The sequence below is a fragment of the Drosophila kikkawai genome, chromosome 3L (genome assembly GCF_030179895.1).
Source record: "Drosophila kikkawai strain 14028-0561.14 chromosome 3L, DkikHiC1v2, whole genome shotgun sequence".
NCBI classification, from domain to species: Eukaryota; Metazoa; Arthropoda; class Insecta; order Diptera; family Drosophilidae; genus Drosophila; species Drosophila kikkawai.
The window spans coordinates 20,264,842-20,284,330 of NC_091730.1; the positions used below are offsets into that span (position 1 = coordinate 20,264,842).

Genomic DNA, 19,489 nt, shown 5'->3' on the forward strand with positions numbered 1-19,489 from the left:
TTTCTGTGAGTGGATGTAAACATTTTCCCAGGTAAAGTTATGGCTTAAAAACAAATTATTAACTCGGCAGCAAGTAAAATTTATACCGCTCCATGGCCTAGACATAAAAGTTTACTCCTCCACCCAAGGAAGGGTCCGCTCTTGGCCTGGGTTTTAATCAAAGTAAATGAATTTAAACGAAGCGACGAACAAAGTCCAGCGGCTATTTGCATAGAGCCGTCGCACTGAAATGGTTTTTAAGTGAAAAAAAAGGATGCGAATGGCAGAGGAAAACCCTTGGAAAAGCGAGGAAAGCAGTGAGCGAAACGTTTTGCCAGCTCAGAGCGGGTCCTGTAGCTGGTTTTCTTTTTATTTTATTTGCGCGGGGATTTGTCTAGCTGGAGAGGATAAGCGCTCTGTGTATCCTTTATCCTTTGTGTTTGCATGAATTTAATGCAATCCAAATATTTGTGGGCGAGAGTGAGAGTTTCGTTTTAGCTTTCACTCTGCCTCCCTTTCGGATTTTCTTTTTTTTTCCTCTGTGAGTTTTCTTTTTCCATTTTTCCAGGCTTCATCTTCGGCTGCTTTCCGCTTTGTAAATGGCTTTTTATGGGCTCACTGCCGGATGGCTTTTGTGGGGAGTTTTAAAGCTTCGTTTCATGGCCCTTCAATGGTAATGGCATGCAAATATCTATTTATACGCGAACGACAGGGTTTAAAATATATATATACCATATAAATATTTGATTCAACATCTGCATAATCGTAAGTGTATATTCGGCGAGAAGTAAACATTCTAGGGCATATGGCAATTAATCACAGTGTGGGTGGAAATCAATCAGCGAAAGCATTAACTCTGTTTTCCTTCATAATTTGCTAAAATCTATTTTCTGCCGAAATAAAAACATTAGTCTTGGTCTATTTTTGGGGCGTGGTTTTTTCTGAAATATATTGATTGGACACACGCCATAACCCAGAACATTTATCATATTAGCATTCAGAGAATTAGCATTCGCAGAAAATCCCAGCAATGTGGAGCAGGAAAAAATCTAGCTATTTGTTTACCATAACTCGACATAGATCAGGGAGAATAGACATATGCTGGTGCCCCATAAATAGATGGCAGTGTTCCCACGAAAAATATTGTTAAAGTTTTCCCTTCCAAATAAAAGGATGCCAGCTTTTTTTTGATGAGGCGAAAGGCTGTTCACCCGAAAAGATACTCCTCTCCATAAATATTTATTTTCATTGTTGTGTTCTTCGTTATTTGTCGCACATTGGAAACTGTTTATATATATAGTATTTATTTGGCGAAATGGGGGGCGGCGGTGGAGGCGTGGCTGCTATCTCATGCACATTTTGTCACTGTCAGTCGGCGTCTCTTTCACTCTCTCTCTCTGCGCTTGTTGTTGCCATGTCATTTAGCATTTAAATTGTTGTTGTCACCGTAATAAAATTCGCAAATCTAGGTCCATATCTACGCATTTGTTAACCTTGAGCTGCATTCTGCATTAAAATTGCAATTTTTATTTTCAAACAATCGCAACTACGAGCTATTGTTGTTGTCGCCGCAGTTTGAATTCATTTTTGGCCATAAATTTCCCCGAGAATCACTAAAAATGTTTATATTCCCGAGTGACAGCAAAATAAAAAAAGTGGATTTAAGCTGGCAAATTGATGGAGGTTTCCCCTTGAAGAATTTGACAAAGGGCAGATTGTCATTTAAATTTAGAAAATGCAGAAAAACTATAAATATAAATGCAGTTTAGTGTGTCGAGACTGTTTTTCAGTTGGCAACAGAATCGCTTTACTATATTTAAATAAGTTTTCGTATAATTTTTCTTTATATATTTTGAGAACATTTTTGAAGTGGAATTTCCGCTGTGGCTGATTTACTTAATAAAGATTTACTTGATATTATTCTTATATATATACATTTTAATTTAAGCAAAGTCCAACGTTTACCCATATTTTCAACCAGGTTTCCTATAATTAAAAATATATTTTTCTCTATAAATGTAAACCCATTTCAACCACAGTTTCCCCTCTTAAATTATTTAATTTAAAGCCTGCTGCCACTCCAGCTGAGTGGCTCTTGAGTCTCCTTTGAGGCCTTGTTTAACTTGAGCCTTTGTTTGGACCTTAAACAATAACATAATAACCACTCTCTCTCTCTCTCTCTCTCTCTCTCTCTGTGTCGTTGCAGTTTGTCGGCTGGGAGGAGGTGCCACGACCCAACACTCGAGCCGAGATCGTTCAGGCCATGCGGCGCATAAGGGTAAGTCAACATGTGGGAAATCTATTAAGCATACGCCGCGTGGGACGCCAGTTAAATTTTGAATCCTGACTGAAAAGTTAACAGATTTCCGTGGGATATGCACATCTCCGGCTGCCAATTAAAGGAACTTTTTATCCGGGCCGAAGGCGGTTTTAAATTTCTCCCCCGAAATTTCCTCTTCGCTTCCGAAAAAGCAGGCAACACTTTCTGTTTGCCAAAGTCACATACTTTGATAACAGTTACATATATGGCCAAAAGCGAAACAGAGTAAAAGCTGGCTAACAAAAAATATACATTCTAGTAGCATAAAAAGTAACGAGGCTTGTTTATTCTTTCCCTTTTCCTCGGTGCCGAGAAGTCGTGCGTGTCCTGGCTTAAACCGTGTTAGCCCGGCCAACTCCTCGCAGGGTGTGAGTGTGAGTTTGGGAGTGTATGTGGGTTATATTCCGTATTAGCCTTGTCTGTCAGCCAGGAGCGGGAGACGTGGAGAATTCGGCGCTTGTTATTGTCATGTCTTTGCCATTAGGCGAGCCGTCACAGGCAGTCAAACGTTAATTGAAAATTCTGGAATTACGTGGTTCCAATTTCCCTCTTACCCCACACAGAAAACACACTCGGAAAATAACTATTGAGAAAAACGGTTATTATTTAGTATTATTAGTTTTATTTAGTCAAAGAAACAAAATATTGTTATGGGATTTTTAGACTTTTCTAACTAAATTGACCACCATTTCCCCCTCCCAACAGTACGAGTGCAAAGTGCAGAATCTGAAGAAGCGAAAGGTCACCATTCACATATCGGTAAATGGCGTGCGCGTTGTGCTCAAAAAACGCCGCCGAAAAGTAAGTCAATGTCATTTAATATTTACCTTATTTATTTATTTAATTTTTCTTATGATTTTAGAAAAAGAACTGGACAAATGACCCCGAGGAAATCGAGTTGCTCAATCATCCCATCTATAGAATATTCTACGTGTCCCACGACAGCAGCGATCTCAAGATATTCAGCTATATAGCGCGCGATGCCAGCACGGATACGTTCAAGTGTTCCGTCTTCAAAAGTCACAAAAAGGTGAGAATCCTGAGATATTTCTGTTGTTGTTTATTTGACTTTTTCGAGGGAATATAGAATAAGTTTTAGGTTTTGCCATTAACTTGGCCAGTGAAATGTTTATGACCGCATTTCGCATAATGCAGGCAATGTACATGTGACTTACTTGACATTACCCATGCCAGGGGGAAGCCCCCCTGGGACCGTCGCCACCCATGGATTATCTATAAATACGAGCTCCGGTCTTGTGCAAAATGTCTACACGTATGCATAATTTTGGCTTGTATCCAGCATTGGAAAACCGAAACGAAAACAACTAGCAAATAAACAGAAACAAATTATTTGGTGCTCTATAAAGAGCCAAGTGCAGTTTATTGGATGTGCTGTATAATTGTGATCTACTTTATGTGGATTTAGAAAATTGTGAAATTTAGTAATTGGATTTATAAGGATCTAATATCATTTAAACTCTAGTCTGAATACTAGGTAATTTACAAACACTTTCAGCACTTGCTCTTTCCATTTCATTTTCCATTTCGAACCAGCAATTCCATGGTTATTTTTCATTGTCAATGTCTGTGGAGTCTAGACCAATTTTTCATTTGGCCATTACCATTACAGCGCACGGGGATCTAAACAAAAATCGGGCGAAAAGTAAGGCGCAACTGTCCATCAGTCGTTTCTATTTATTTCCGTGTTATATGGCCGGCGGCAACCCGCAGTTCTGGCCAGATTCTCCCATATTCTCGAGGCGACATCACGCCTCCCCCATTAAGTTGCCTCCGAGATTTGCCAAATAAATAAATCGTATTCCTACTTTTGTGGGGGCCGCACGGGTGCCTGTGCCTGTGGGAAATGCATTTTCTTTGATTTCAAACCGAATGCGGTTTCTCGATTAATTCCAAGTCAGACAAAATTTCTTTCTTGGTATTCCGTATGCCTGTGTGTCTGGCCTTCAACTTCATTTCACTGCGCAGACAATGTCAAGTTGGCATTTCTATTTTTTGTTGGTTTTCTAATTAACAGGCGGGCAAAGAATTTCTGGGAAAGAATTCCAATACATCTGAAGGCAGTCCGTGTCGGGCTGTCGAAATGCCTGACAAGTGACACAAGAAATTAAGGCCAGGACAAGGAGCCGGGGAGATGCAGATATATGGGCATAAATATAGGAATTATCTCTGAACACTCTCGCTCTCCCTGTGCACGTGTGGAAATCGTTTGCGTCAAAAGGAAAAGCTTAACCCATTGCACCTGAGGCGGCGTTAGAAGTGCCTTTATATTACCCACCAAATGCAACGCAATTCGCGGAGCTGAATGAACATATAAACACACGGGCAGACAATGTGCTGAAATGTGTATGATTTATGGGTTTTAACAAGAGTCAAAGCTAAGAGCCGCCTCTATTGTTTACTTCCGCGAAACACAAAGCAATGACGTCACGCGGGGAGCTGCAATCACGCATACGCCAAGTTGGACCGGCCCCAGGAGGGGTTCTTCGATCGCTGCGATATATCCATCCATCTATCGGGGGAACAACGACCAAAACAAACGCAGCATGTAGCCAATGATCGTGCCAACAGCTGAGCGGAAAAGCTCCGGGGAAAAGCTTCTACATTTTCGCCGGCTACAAGGCGGTCCATCGATCGGCAATCTCCTCTCCCAGTTCGGCCTTTGTCCAGTGCGTTCTAGACGGCGTCCCCCTGCAGACGTGCGGAAAACCAAGAAACGTTCTCTATTCAAATAATTCCAAATTATGCAACGAGTGCGTGAGTGACAGTGAAGTGCAATAATAATAATAATAATAGATAATACCAAAAATAAAAGACTTGCTAAAATAAAATGTAAAACCAAACGAAATTTCTGCCCCTTGCTAAGCGAAGCAAAGAAAAATCATGCGATGTGACACCGGGGAAATAAATTCAGGCAATGGCATGTCACAGCTTTAAGGAAAATATTTTAACGTGGCCATAGATCATCATCCCCAGCGAGGCGAGAAATTAAATGTTTTCAAAAATATTTAAATTAAAGAACAGCAGAATCGCAAGTCTGAAAAGTGTTTTGTCATTGGTTTTTCGTGCCATTTGCTGACGCCATTAAATCGGATAAAAACAGCAGCAACAATACGTTTAAACAATGCTAAGCATTGAATAATGAGCCCAAAGAGCAGAAAATTGACTAGAAAATTAATTACCAGAGAAAAGCCGCAACACGCAGCCACTTGCAAAAAATAAAGAAAAAAGTTTGCAAAGTGCGGACAGTTATACGATTTGAGAAACCCCAAAGGAAACCCCTAGAAAGTGCCAGTTCGGGGAAGCAAATGCTGTGCACTTGCTTAAAGGCCAAGTCTATTCATTGATGGCTAACCAAACTTAGCTCAATGACGTACTTTCTTTCAAAAATCCAGTGTTTATTAGTGAACACGCATTTAATGAGCTACTCTCGCCACAGGTAGCCGCAGGAAATGAGGGGGCAGGTATAAATAAATAGAATTATGGTCAATAAGGCGAACGCACACGTGATATTTTTGTTGAAATATTTATGATTCTCCTTCGCTGCTTAGCTTATTTATTTATACCTATATTGTATATGGTTTCCACAAGCAACAAGAGAAGAAGAAGTCGAATTTTGACAGCCGAAAAATCCACAAATATTTTTATGAACATTGAGTTGGGTTCCTAAAGATCCGCAAATTATGGCAAATAGTTCACAGAAAATGGAGAATATGTATTTTAATTTACCTGTTGTCTCTGGCAAAGGCATTGCCTCGGGGGAAAACCACACAATGCCTTATTCTCTTAGCCGTTTTCCATTTCCCAAAAATGGCTGTGCCTTCGCTTCGTTTCACTTTGCTTTGTTTTGTATCGCTTCTCCTCTCTGTTTTTCTTATTTTTTATTCGCATTTCAAGCCAAAATAGATCCATTATTTTAATAGCCTACTTTAAAGTATTTCTAAAATCGAACAGCCACGAAGAGCAGATTGTGGGTAAATAAGGAGAGGTAGGGCCATCAGGCAGGTGTTTCGCTTTGTTTCGATTTATAAATACTTAAATTTATACTCAAGTTTATATTCTTTGGATATTTTCGGTTCGTTGGCTGAAATGTAAATTGAATTTCCAAGTGCCACCGCTGCCGCCAGCATGACTAATGCGAACTTCATTAGCAGATGTGGGGGCCGAGGACTACCTCCTCCCCTCCAGACCACGTGACAATGTGCACAATTTACGAGATGCAGTTTTCCCTGCGGTCAGCTGTGCAGCTGCGGAAGTGGCTCCTGCGGTGGACTGCAACGGCTGCTGTGGCACAGTAAACCACCGGGCCATAGTAAACACCACGGCCAGATGGACGGTGGCCATTAAATCGGTGCTAAAACGCCAGACCTGCTGCCAGAACGAGGGAAATAAAGCTTCTGTGTAAAGCAAAAATTTTCCCTTATGACAGACAGCGGGAAAAACAAACAGAATGCCAGATTTGATTGTTGTGCAGAGCGAAATGGGAATTAAAATTCAAATAAATACATAAAACAAAGCTAACAAAGTCGTTTTTAACGCCATAAATTTTCAAGTAGTTTTCCACGGAAAGCCACGCAATTTTCTGCGTTTCTCCATCTCCATCTCTTATTTTTTTATTTATTTAAGTTTTCATTTCGGCTTTGCTGTAACGAATGTAAATTGCCACACACTTTATCCGTTTATTTTTTATAGTTTTCAATTTGATTTATGCGAAATTGCCCAAGACACTTGAGGGAGGTGTGTGCGAGTGTGTATTTAGAGAGCGTGTGTGTTAGACAATCAGACGGCAGCTATTCGAAGACGGATCACGTGGCGTATGCGCAATGCTGGAGCATTAAATTGGCAGCTAAAACGACAGATTCACCTTGAGAGAACTGTTAAATGGCCGCCCAAATATTGAACGTGTTGTAAGCATTTATGCTGGGCCATCTCCTTTCTGTCTGGCATTTGCGCAACAAGTGCTGTCACTGCTTGTCAAAATAATTCAAATTGATGTGTTGTTAATGTCATTCAGGAGGCAAGTGCTCGACCAGCCAGCCGCCGCCTCCGAAGTAGCCCTTCAAAGTGCTTGAGTGTTTGCTGTTGGCCAAGTTTTGCCAGGTAGTCCTCTTCCCGAGTCTGAAAGGGGAAACCACAAAGTTGGTCGCCAGCTTGGCCTTAATTAGTAATGGAAAAGCCACAGGGAATGTGAAATAGGAGAACATTTGTGTTTGAAAAGTAACAGGCAGGAAATTTCTTTAAAGTTCTTTCTAGTTTAAATGTTAAAAACAGTTAACAAATTATATAAAATGTAGAGAACAATAAACTTATATTCTAAATTTGAATAGTATTTTAGAACAATGGTTTAAATAATATTTAAAATATGTTTAAATATGATCAGCAAATTATTTGCTAGAGAGTTTAGTAGTTAGTTCTTTTTTAAAATCATTTCTTTGTGTTAAAAAAATATTTTAAAACAGAATCTGCTTTTTTCTGGCTCATCCCATTTCCAATTTTGATTATTCGAAATATCAACAAATCGAAAACCTTCGAAATTATTTTTTCTTGACTGCAACCAGAGCTCTGACTCAGTGAAAATCACAACAATTGCAAATCATTCGCCTGATGCCGATGCCTGACATAAGTTTCGGCCGCTGGCTAACCAAAACAAAACCCAAATCAGATTGACAGTTTTCTTTTATATTCTTTTTGAGAAATCACTCGCTTGCACGCGGCAGAAATATTCGGGAAAAATAAACCAAAAATATATATATATATTCCTCGATATGTAGGCAACATGAAAATGAAAAGTTGCAAATAATTCAATAAACCAATAAATGAACACGCAGAAGAGACCGAAACAGAAAAAGCAACAGCCTCAGGTGGGATACACAAACAATAAGGTGTGAAAAATGGCGCATCGGCTGAGTGTGAACAACCTGGATCAAGGAGCCCCCCAATCGGACCCTAAGCAATTATGAAATTAATAGCCAACTAATTGGCCAAGAACATTGAGAGCAGCAGCATTGAACTCGCGGCAAAACAAAACAAGTGCGAACCCAGTGACAAATTGGCGAAATCGACGACCTTGCGTCTGGCGGATCAGCGAACTCTTCGGCACACCACAAGCGGTGGCCATGAAGCACGAGAAGACCCTCGCTGCCATGGCTGTTCCCCACAAGCAGCGTCTCAATCTGGCGGAGCATTCCGCCCACGTGCCCCGCAGTCCCATCACCAAGGCCTTTGACTTCCTGCCCTGGACCAGGAGTCGCAGCAAGGTGAACATGGCCAAGGCCCAGAGTCAGCCGGCGGAGCAGCAGCAGCAGGCCTCTGCCTCGGCGGCAGGTGTTACCTCTGAGAAGCCTTCAGAGGTTCACTATCACCGTAACATCTTCCGCAGCGGCGGCGGTCTCATCCGGGACATCCTCGTGGGAGACAAGCAGCTCCAGCTGAAGGACAAGCCCCCACAGTCCCCGGTTCCCTCGCACAAAAAGAAGCAGAAGCACCTGTCCCGCAACAAGAGTCTGGATATCCGGGAGCTTATCGGTTGCGTGGAGCGGGAAATGGCTCCGGTGACCGCTGGCGGACTAAGTCAGCCTCCCCGCTTCATAGACGACACCTACATTGACCACAAGCCCAAGCACATACTCTTCAACGATGACGAGAACACTGTATACATTATAAAGAAGGAGCAGCCGGTGGCTAAGGCGAGCCACAAGGGCACATCCTGCTCGACATCCTCCTCCTCTGCAACTGCTCCTGCCAATGGTGATGTTGTGAAGGCCCGGCTAAAGTTCAAGCGCCTGCCCGACGATCACTATGCCGCATCGCCGGAGGCCCTGCGCCGAGCCCATCAGCTCCACCAGCGCTCCGAGCAGCGTCACCAGTTGCAGCGAAGGAAGAGTCTCAGCGATCAGCACAGCAGTTCCAGCCTGAGCAGTGGCGGTGGAGGAGGAAGCAATGGAAACAACAGCCAAATGCTGGAGCGTCCCAAGACCGACAAGCCGCGCAAGAAGCTATCCTTCCGGGAGCCCATCATAGCCGGCGACCAGATGCTGCCGCTCATCCTCACCGAGCAGCGCCAGGCGAGACAGAGGCGGCGTAGCTCCCCCCTGGAGAGGAGGCCAGCAGCAGGCTCCCGACCAGAATGTGATAATTTATGCAATAATCGCACAAAGGATGCAATTTCATGCGGCTGTGCGGCGAGCGATCCCGAGGTGGGTTCATTGCAGCGCCGCAACGGGGCGTATCCGTAATAAGCGGGCTCCTTTGGGGCAGCGGCTTAATTGTAGGGAGGGAAACTGTGCCTTCAGCGGGGAGCCTTTCTCTTCCTTAACGCAATTTAATTAATACTCTTTTCTCTCCGCCATTCTCACCTCGTTGCAGTCCCAGGCCATGCGCATCGTCCGCACCGTGGGCCAAGCCTTTGAAGTGTGCCACAAATTTAATCTTCATAAGAATTCCCTGGAACCCAATGACGAACGCTCCGACATATCCTCCTCGGAGCTGCTGGATGTGGAGCAAGTCAGCGAGCAGCAGCTCAGCGAGGATGGCGACAGGAATGGCGGCGACAACGAGACGCCCAAGAAAGGTGAGTGTCGGGGCGAATTACGGGTTGAATTGACGGGGGGAAAGGCAGTCGGCACATCGGTCGTTGGCTGGCCAATAAATAAATGAAAAGCTCTGGCTGTCGACGCCGCCGTCAGCTGCTTCCTGGGTGAATCTCTGGACCCTCTGGACGCGCTCGCCCGGCCACCCGTCGCATTAGTTTCCTATTCATTTTCGCATTTCAATGCAAATTTCTGCTCTTTAATTTCGAATTCAGTTCGATGCGGCGAGCGCGGCATTTGCATTTGCATTTAAATTGCATTTTGTCCTCCAGGGAGGCGGTCGAGAAGGGAAAAACGAGCATAGCCGTTAAGTCTTTAAAATTAACAACAATTGGCTAAAGTTTGGGCACCAAATTATAGCCGAAAATAGGAGGAAATCTCTCTCGCAATACATTAAACATTTCCCAAGTTGATTAAACTAAAGTTTATTATTACAAAAATGAGAATTGATTTTCAGCCGAGGCACACAGGCATTCCTGTTTATTTTGTTAAATATCTTACCAGTGTTTTCATCTCTTTATTTCCGTAAATATACAAAATGCAACTGCAGACAGGAGATATGTGTTTGTATATGAACATATATATATATAGGAGGTGTATGGTGTATACAGACTGAGCAGGCAATTTACAGTACCCCCCACATTCCCACCCAAAAGTAGAAAGTACAATATGAAAGATGACTGCGCATATGGGGAGAACATATTAAAAGTGAAGAAGCATACACAAGAAATAAATAAAATAAAATAAAATAAAGCACAGTAAAATAAGTAAAGGAAAATGAAAAGTACCGAGAGAATACAGAAGCTTTCGACATACACTTTGCCGCTGTTAAGCAATTTCCACATATTGCTTCAATTTTCAATAATCTTCGTGCGGTTTTCCATCTTTCCATCTCAACCGTTCCCCCCTCCTCGGGCACACTTACACAGACAAGGCGTAGTTTGACGTCATCAACGCTCGGCTGATGCCAAAAATAAGCAGAAAAAAATGAGAATAATACTGAAAAACCTCACGAGAAAAGCCAATTCTTTTTGCAATCTTTTGTCTAAAACCATCCCGCGACATCATTCGCCAGAAATTCGTAGAATAAATATAAATAAAGCGAGCGAAGGTGGGGCGAAACAAGGTAGCTACTTATCGCGCGATGGATTATTGGCCGATACTCGAACTTCCATCATAACCATGGCATCAGCCAAGTCAGCCAGCCGAAAAACTGAATTTGTTGCCAGGCGACACTCGAGGACAAGGAACACCATCAAGAAAGAAGCCACTCATCTCTCACGTGGTGTGCCTGCACCAAAAATAATTTATTTATTCCAATATCTCATCCTGCGCCGCCATGCTCGTGTAATTCTCACTGCGACTATATAGTAATTTTCTCGTCTGCGCCTTGGGCTGACTTTTTAATAGACAACTAAAATAATGAATTATGAGCACGTGTTGTCTCTCCGTCTGGGTGTCATTCCGCTGGGATTAGATCAGCGAGGGGCAAAGTTGAATGTCCCAAAGAGATAGGTTCAGGGCCTATGTGAAGCACCGTAAAATATGCTACAAGTTGGGGAGGAAATTAAAGATAGATTGACAACAGGTCGTATGTGTAATGTATATTGTATTTGGACAAGCAGCTTCCTTAATATATCCAATATATACTACATATTTGTATTACTAATTGTTGTTCCATGTCAGAGACTCGCTTTGCAGCTGTTTTGCCAACAATTTGCAAGCGTTTTCCTAATTGATTATGATGTGTATGTGATGAGCGCTCGGTTTCCTTCGAAATGGGTCATTTCGGTTGTAAAAATTCGACAAAAAAAAAAGATTGTTTCTTAATTTAGATCGAGAAGCATGTGTTTTTCTTTTGGCGCTATCCTTATTCAATATTTTGAAAGGGAAATATACTGGCAAAGTCGTACAGTTATTCGCCCAAAAGGAGAAATTTTCTGAAACGCTTAATTAATTTACATTTTTACAGCACTTGTGGCAATTAACACGTGCCCCAGGTGCGAAACGAAACGAAAGCTGTATAGTATACCGATATATGTGTACGTTGATTCGTGGAAGAAATTTCTTAAATATTTGCCAACAAATCAAATTGAAATGCCAGCCAGTAAACAGCGGCGGTGAACTTCGCCCGGCCATCATTATAGCCACTACGATCATTAGCCCGATCATCATCGCGAGGGTCTAGATAATGGTTTCATTATTTATCACAGGGTCGGGCAGCATAATAATCAAAACAAATATTGAACTTCAGACGCTGTAATTAATGGGAAATTAAGCGCGAAAGTGGCCGCCAGAGCAGATCGTTAAAGGTGGATACGGTGGGGAATGGACCACCAACCAGGTGGGTGCGATGGGATGCGGCCTCGCGCGTGGGTGGCCAACGACCTTGACAAAGTGGAGGGCGCCGCGGTCCAGTTGTTTACTTAGCCATCCAATCAATTTTCAAAGCCTTTTTAATTATCGAAAATAGTATCGATAGTAGATTATAATTTTATATCTAATTATATATAGATAGTACATATAATAAGTGGGGAATTTTGTTAGAATATCAGTATTACTATTGTGCAATAATAACGACTGTATTGATAAATATCGAAAAAAGCTTTCTTTTCGATTATCAAATAAAACGATAAATAATTCGATATACTATTTTACCCATATACCCATTTATATTATTGGTATTTAAAGATTCTGGTTTTAAAACTATAAATAAATCCATAAGTGATTCCTTTATATATATTTATTTATTGAAACACTTTCTCCGATATTTACCCTCGATATACAAACTTTTGCATTCCTAATTCGATTCAAATATTTTCAGAGCACTTGGCCTTATCGCCCGACTTGAACCACACGCAGCCGCAGCGACCGAACCACTTGGAACTGATGCCATCGCATTCGAGTCTACGTAAATCGAACAGCCTGCTGGTGAGTAACTTATGTCCGTCATAATCATTCCGCACAATGGCCTGCTAATAATAAGCCAAATTATAACCATATCCTGGCAGGGCCATTAAAACGCCAGGCGCTGGCCAATTTTAATGAGCAGAAATCTCCGGCCATACTCACATAATCAAAAATAATGAAATCAAATACAATGTGGCCCATGGGCTGGCGTTTCTGTTTAGGTCATAATATATAAAATAATATTTCGCATTTGTTTACTCGGCAAAGCGGTCAGCAGAAGGTAAACACGCTGAAAAAACAATAAGATTCCGATTCAATAACTTTTCGTTTGCCCCTGAAGAGTGTCAAGGCTGGGCGAATAATTAAACAATGCCATGTCAGCTTCAAAGGGGGAAATGAATCTGTTTTTCACATTTTCCTATCAATAGTCGAGGAATGCAATTAGGAGCCACATTCTAGACATGTTTTGAAATTCAAACGATATCTTTTACGGCCAAATATTAATTTTTTATTGGTCCCGAGAATGTGACATTGAAATGGGGCTATTAATTGGCAGGTAGATTTTTAGAGTCGTAAATAAATTCTCCGAAGCTGTCTAGCCATAAGTTTTCAAAGAAAATATATAAAATATTTAATTGTATTTTTTTCAATACATTTTTCTACGCAAGTTTTAGAATATTGAAAAAGTATTTTGGAAATGTTCTATGTTGTTTTTTTAATATACTTGAAATTAACGATGGCCTATTTTATGTTTTGAATATTAACACTTAACAGGGCCATTTCCATTACCATATTTTCCCCGAAAACAAGACATTTTAAATGATTTTAATTGAAATGTATTCCCTCTTCTTCTAACAGTGCGATGTGGACGACAAGTCGCCCGGCTCCCCATCTTCGCCGCGCACTGAGATCACGCAGCTGAAGGATCAACTGGAGGCACAGGCCCTCCAAACGCGCCAGGCTCTGGGCCAACTGATGCTGGTGCGGGAGCAGCTCATCTCGGAGACCAATGCGCGCATCGAGGCGCAGGTGGGTGTCCACAAAAAGAGTTCCTTTACAAGGATATTAGATACTTACAACGGGTTGTTATTTTCGGAATATTTTGCAGGCGCGCACCCAACAGTTGCTGCAGCAGAACCGCGAGCTTCTGGAGCACCTAGCCTCCTTGGGGGCCTACAACGAGCAGCAGAGTGCCGGCCTCACATCGGCCAATATCGGAATGGCACCGCAGGTGAGTGCCCACGGGTTTATGCTCTCCGCTCCATTGGCTTTTGAGTTATGCGATCGTAAATTTTGCGCTGATTTCGAGCCTATCCCAGCTGTGCGTCCTTTTTGCATGATTCTTTTTTTTTTGCGTTCTGTTTTTGCTGTTTTTCTTGGCTGCCGTTTTTGTTGTTTTTGCACGAATGTTTTATAGCTGTGAGTTTTCCTAGTTGTCGATGTTCGTTGAGGCAATTTGAGTATACTTAATGACGACCTCTCACCCACCACTCTCAAATCCCCCATAGCAATCGCAGTTGCAGTTGCTTCTCCAGGCCACCAGCAACAACAACAATCTGGCCACGATCAACCAGCAAATTAGCAACCTGGGCAGCATCAACCAGCAGCTGACCTCGCTGAGCCACCAGCTGAGTGGCCTTAACCAGCAGAGCCAGCACCTTCAGAACCTGCAACAGCAGCAGCAGGCGCAGGCTCAGGCTACTGCAAATCCCAATCCAGCAACACCTCCTCCGGTGGCCAGTGGGAGCAGTCCATATCCGTCGATGAGCCAGCTGCAGAGCATTAGCAATCAGCTGCAGCAGCAGCAGCAGCAACAGCAACAGGATGCCCTGTCCAAGGACCTGTTTCAGGTCAATCAAGAGCTGCTCAACCGCCTGCAGGCTCTGAATCTGAATGCCAATCCGGCACAGACCCAGCAGACGCCCACAGCCTCGCCGCACAACTCCTTCTTCTATGTTAATCCCCTCTCCTGCACTCCGGCCACGCCCAATAACAATGCCGGCGGAGCCGGAGGCTTCAGCTTCCTCACCTCGCCGGCGGCCACTGGAACCCTGACGCCCTCACCGCTGGGCAGCATGAATCGGAACTCTTTCGCTGGGAGTTCGTCGCTGAACGAAGACATTCGCCTGAGCATCGAACAGAACCTCAACAACTTGGAGGAGCAGCTGAAGGCGGCGGTGTCGAATGGCAACCTGGCTGGATTAGCTTGCGGAGGATCAACCAGCACCCGGGATACCAGTCGCAGTTCCTCCACTCTGGACTCGCCCTCGTCTCCACGCTTGCGGAGCAGCAACAACAACATCAGTCCCGGGAGCAGCAGTGGCCAGCAGAATCACAACAACAACAATAGCAACAGCAACAGCACGAGCAGCAGCCGGGAGACAAGATTCAACACGGTCCTGCTGAGGGTCACCGACGAGGCGGGTCACCAGAGGAAGCTGTCGGCCACGCCCAGTTTCATCACGCGGAGCACCAGCGAGAAGGTGCCCAATCGCAGCCAGATGATGAGCCAGGTGCAGAGGACGGCCTGGGCCAGGCACACCACCAAATGAGATGGGCTCGGAGCACTGAAAACCAAGTAGTTTGTGTGAGAGAGCGCCGAGTGCCTGTGTAAAGATCGAGTGAATGAGAGAGAGAGAGTGGGTTGGAACAGTATTAATTTAGGAGCAAAAACCCTACTTTAGTTATGCATTTTAGGTGTCCCAGCAGAGAGGTAATGTGCCAATTATTTAGCCCAGCTCAAAGTTTGGCCAAGTGTAACATATACTAAATATAGGAGCTCAAAGTGTGCCAAAATCTATACCCCACACACAACCCTCCCGTGTGCTTATCTGGCTCAACTTTTTAGGTTAACTTAATGTCTAGTCAGTGAAAGTATTTGTGAAACATAATCCTAGCAAACCGTAAGCGGCATATCAGCAACAAATGCAGAGACTTGCTCAAGTTCGTCGGAAAGTATTTTCTCCCCTTAAATGAAATATAAACACAAACATATAAACACGTAGTGATTAAGCTACCGAGTCTAGTCTAAACTGGTTAAGTTGGATACTGTTATTTTTGTAAATTGTTGTAATTTATTTCAATTTAGGCTTCCACAATTCGTTTGTTCCAAAAGGATGCCAAAATAATATGTTAAATCAAGGTGTTACTTGTAAATTAAAGTCTCCAGAACGAACACCAATACAGGCAACAGAAATATGTAATAATAAAAGTCGCATAATTATGTATAAACATTCTTTTGATCCGCACATATAGTAGGAGTATATAATAAGGGTAATAATTGAAAGTTAACGCTGGTTCGGGCAATTTCCCTAATGACTTTTCCGACACGGCCCAGCTCTGGCGGCCGGCAAAAACAAGCAGCATACTTTTAAGCGCATTAAGCATCCGCCCCTTCGGACTTCAGTGCATAAATTTTCCCTCTGATAAATGAAAAACGATGCCGAGGCAAAAGAAAAACAGCAGCAAAAACAAGTGTCGCCATTTTTCACTCTACTTGGTCTCTTCCATTTTTTTTTTTTGTTCCCTTCGGATTCTGCTGGTGGGCAGCAATTTGCGCACATAACTCATTTGCATAAATTTACACACTGACTTTACTTTACTTTACACCCCCCAAACCCCTGAAAACCGACTCATTTCCACAGCTCTCGTCGACGGCAAAAGTGGCCCGATGGTTCCAGCAGCTGCCCTGGCACACCGCCTCCCTGTCCCGGCCGGAGAGCGGCTTCGTTTCCGGTGACTCGCGCTCGGAGAAGTATCAGGAGGATCACTTCTACGGCGGCATCCAGACGTCGGCCAAGGAGACGGATGATTTATGCGACGAGTTCCTGCTGGTGGAGGGCAGCAGCACCATTTGGACAAAGCTGAGCGCCAAAAAGCGTCGTAAATTGCTCGGCATGCGTCTGGGCAAAGTGACAACGTTCTGAGGGCGGCCCGAGGACCTTCGTCCTGAGACGGCCGTAATGTGTGCGTTTATTAGCTGTTAAGTGTGTTTTTAGCATAGCCCTAAGTGTAGGATAGAATAAGCCTAGCCAGTACGAAAACCAATAGACTAAAGGACCAAATTAACCCAAACGAAAAGCGAAACGAACGACATGCTCATTGAGATGCCAGAGATGCAACAGGCGGCAGACCTAGGACATAAGTCAATTAGCGAGCATTAAACTTAAGCTTAATGTTTATTTAAGTATTAACTAAATGAAAGTATTTGGCCAGGCATCGCACTCCCACACTCATACGCAGGAGCACCTTGTGGCTCCAATTCATTAAGCGCACAGACCACGCACATTAATCATACGCCACGTAGCCAGCCAGAACACACACACCGCCAGAAGCCAAAAGAGCATTTACTGCTTGACTTGACCAACTTTTCGTGTACAAGAAAAACTGGTTACTAAGCTAAGCAAACAGCCAGGACTCGGGCAGAGACAGAAGGGAGCTTCTCCTGCAGCCAAGGACCACCGACCACAAAAGATCAAATGTTTGTTATTCATAAATTTTATGCATAAATCGATTCTACTTTTACGCTCGGCTGTAGCAGCAGTCCCTTCCACTTACGAGAGGTACCCTTTTTTTATTTTTCTATCTTCTTTTTTTTTGGGAGGTAACCCGACTCTATAAATTTAAGTCAGCTGCTGGGGCAAGTGCAAACCGAGCTTGCGGCATACGTGGCGTATAAGCGATTTACTTGAAATTTATGGGGATTCGTTAGCTATAAAAAGAGGGGTAGCCAGGTGGGTAGATAGTGTAGTTATGTACAATATACACTCGGCGAACGGCGTGCAGATTGTACTCCGACTTAGATAGGTTCAGTTAGGGGATAGAAGCTCGTAAAACCAGATATCCCAAGGTTAGTCCAATATGCGGGGGCATCTGCGTAACACTGTGACGACAATCATGGGGGCAGACATCGGGGCGGAATTTTGCAATTCAAATTTGAGTTGAGTTAAAGCCGGCCAAATGGATTTCAATCATCATCAAACTCCGACGAGTTTTTATTGCATTATTTGGTAGCATCTCTCGGCCCCTTATTGCCCGACATCGCAATGAAAACGACGATTTTCCAAACGATTTTATGACATTCCTGCAATTTAGGTACGAAATTTATAGAAACAAAAGCGAACAAAAGGGAATAAAAAACACAAATTAATATACGTAGAGTGGTTTTAGTTAATTTATGCAAACGATTTTTGAGACTGAAACTGAAATTTGTACTAAGCATAAACCAGGCGCACACTCATCCATTCCACAAAAACATTTTGCGACAAATAGGAAAAGCTCGTTTATAAGCTACTTTAGCATTACGTACTCGTACACACCACCCAACTTAGATTAATATTAGTTGCTCTGGTTCAGGGCAATAGAATAAAGCGAAAGTAATAAAAATTAAATGCAACACGCTGGGCTTCGAGCTAGCATCCTGCCACGGCCACTGTCACTGCTGCCTGCCACTGCCGCTGCTGTTGCTGACACTTTACGGTTCAATTAATTTAACGCGCTTTGCATGTAATAGAAAAGCATTGCATATCAGCAGGGGCAGGACATGTGAGGACATCGCAGGGCCCAGCAGGTGGGCTTGGCAACAGCGAAATGGAATGGCATAGAGCATGGTTGCCGCTAACAAGCGCATTCGGGGAAAGTAGGAGCGTCCTGGCAGAGATATCATCTACTCCAGGGGTTGGGAACTGGCTCGACTTGGTAATTACCCTTCACTGGGATGGTGGGTATTAATTGAATGGTAAGTTTGGAACAGTATATCGTATAGCTGTCATTTGTACAATCTCGAAAATAAAATGAACAATATTCAAAGGTGGCAGTTTTTCATTGTATTCATATCTACTTAGAAGTATGGTTATTTTCATTTGACTTAAGGATCCTTTAATTAATAGTTAATGTACATAAACATGAAAGAAAGCTAATTTTGGCCAGCGAGAGTCTGTATACCCTTGCAGGTAACAATTAAAATAAAACTAAGCCAAAAATGCATTAATTTGGATTCGGAAAGCAGTTTTGTGTTAGTTTTTATTAATTTAAAAAAACTGCATACCAAATTTAAAATGTTAAGAAATCAAAATTTTTGGCCATTTTTGCTAATTTTAATGATGTAACCCCTTATCAAATTTCGCAAAAATGGCCAAAAAATCGATTTCTTCCGGACATGTCTAGAAAGATTCGCATGTTAATGCTGATCAAGAATATATATGGTTTATGGGGTCGGAAATGATTCCATGACTTAGAAAAATATTATTTTGTATTATTAAATCGGATTTTGTATATTAAAAAACTTCTTGATTATTTTAAAATTAACAAGAAAGGAAGCTAACTTCGGCATGCCGAAGTTTGTATACCCTTGCAGATTAGTTTTCATGTTTATATTATAGATTATAATACTGACAACACTCACAAAACAGAGTTTCATTTCATTTTACCTATACTTATTATGTTTACAGTTTGACAGTTTCAGTTTTACATTCCCAGCTTTACATATTTTATACATTTACCGATCGCTTCTATGGCAGCTATATGATATAGTTGTCCGATTTTTATAAAATTTATATTAAATTCTAGAATAATAAAAAAAGCTTATATCTGAGAGTAGATAAACACACGTTGAAAAACAACGAAGCTATAATTTTGATACCCTTGCAGGGTATTTTATTTCCAGTCCGAAGCT

At 42.6% G+C, this 19,489-nt stretch overlaps 1 protein-coding gene across 6 annotated transcripts in view; it reads left to right on the forward strand.

Annotated features, from left to right (window-relative positions):
- Nucleotides 1-18,211, forward strand: part of LOC108078865 (capon-like protein) — a 48,571-nt gene extending 30,360 nt beyond the window's left edge. The window contains exons 3-10 of one of the 6 annotated variants that reach the window (XM_017172978.2): nt 2,186-2,257; nt 3,005-3,100; nt 3,162-3,329; nt 9,683-9,887; nt 12,731-12,837; nt 13,675-13,845; nt 13,925-14,047; nt 16,461-18,211. In XM_017172978.2, coding sequence (XP_017028467.1) covers nt 2,186-2,257; nt 3,005-3,100; nt 3,162-3,329; nt 9,683-9,887; nt 12,731-12,837; nt 13,675-13,845; nt 13,925-14,047; nt 16,461-16,742 — 1,224 coding nt within the window. In that variant the 3' untranslated portion in view covers nt 16,743-18,211. Of the gene's footprint in view, nt 1-2,185; nt 2,258-3,004; nt 3,101-3,161; nt 3,330-4,988; nt 5,075-8,026; nt 9,514-9,682; nt 9,888-12,730; nt 12,838-13,674; nt 13,846-13,924; nt 14,048-14,324; nt 16,041-16,460 lie in introns of those variants that run through there. The other 5 variants (XM_017172975.3, XM_070285287.1, XM_017172972.3 and 2 more) reach the window with 5 other exon arrangements.
- The last annotated feature ends 1,278 nt before the right edge of the window (nt 18,212-19,489 follow it).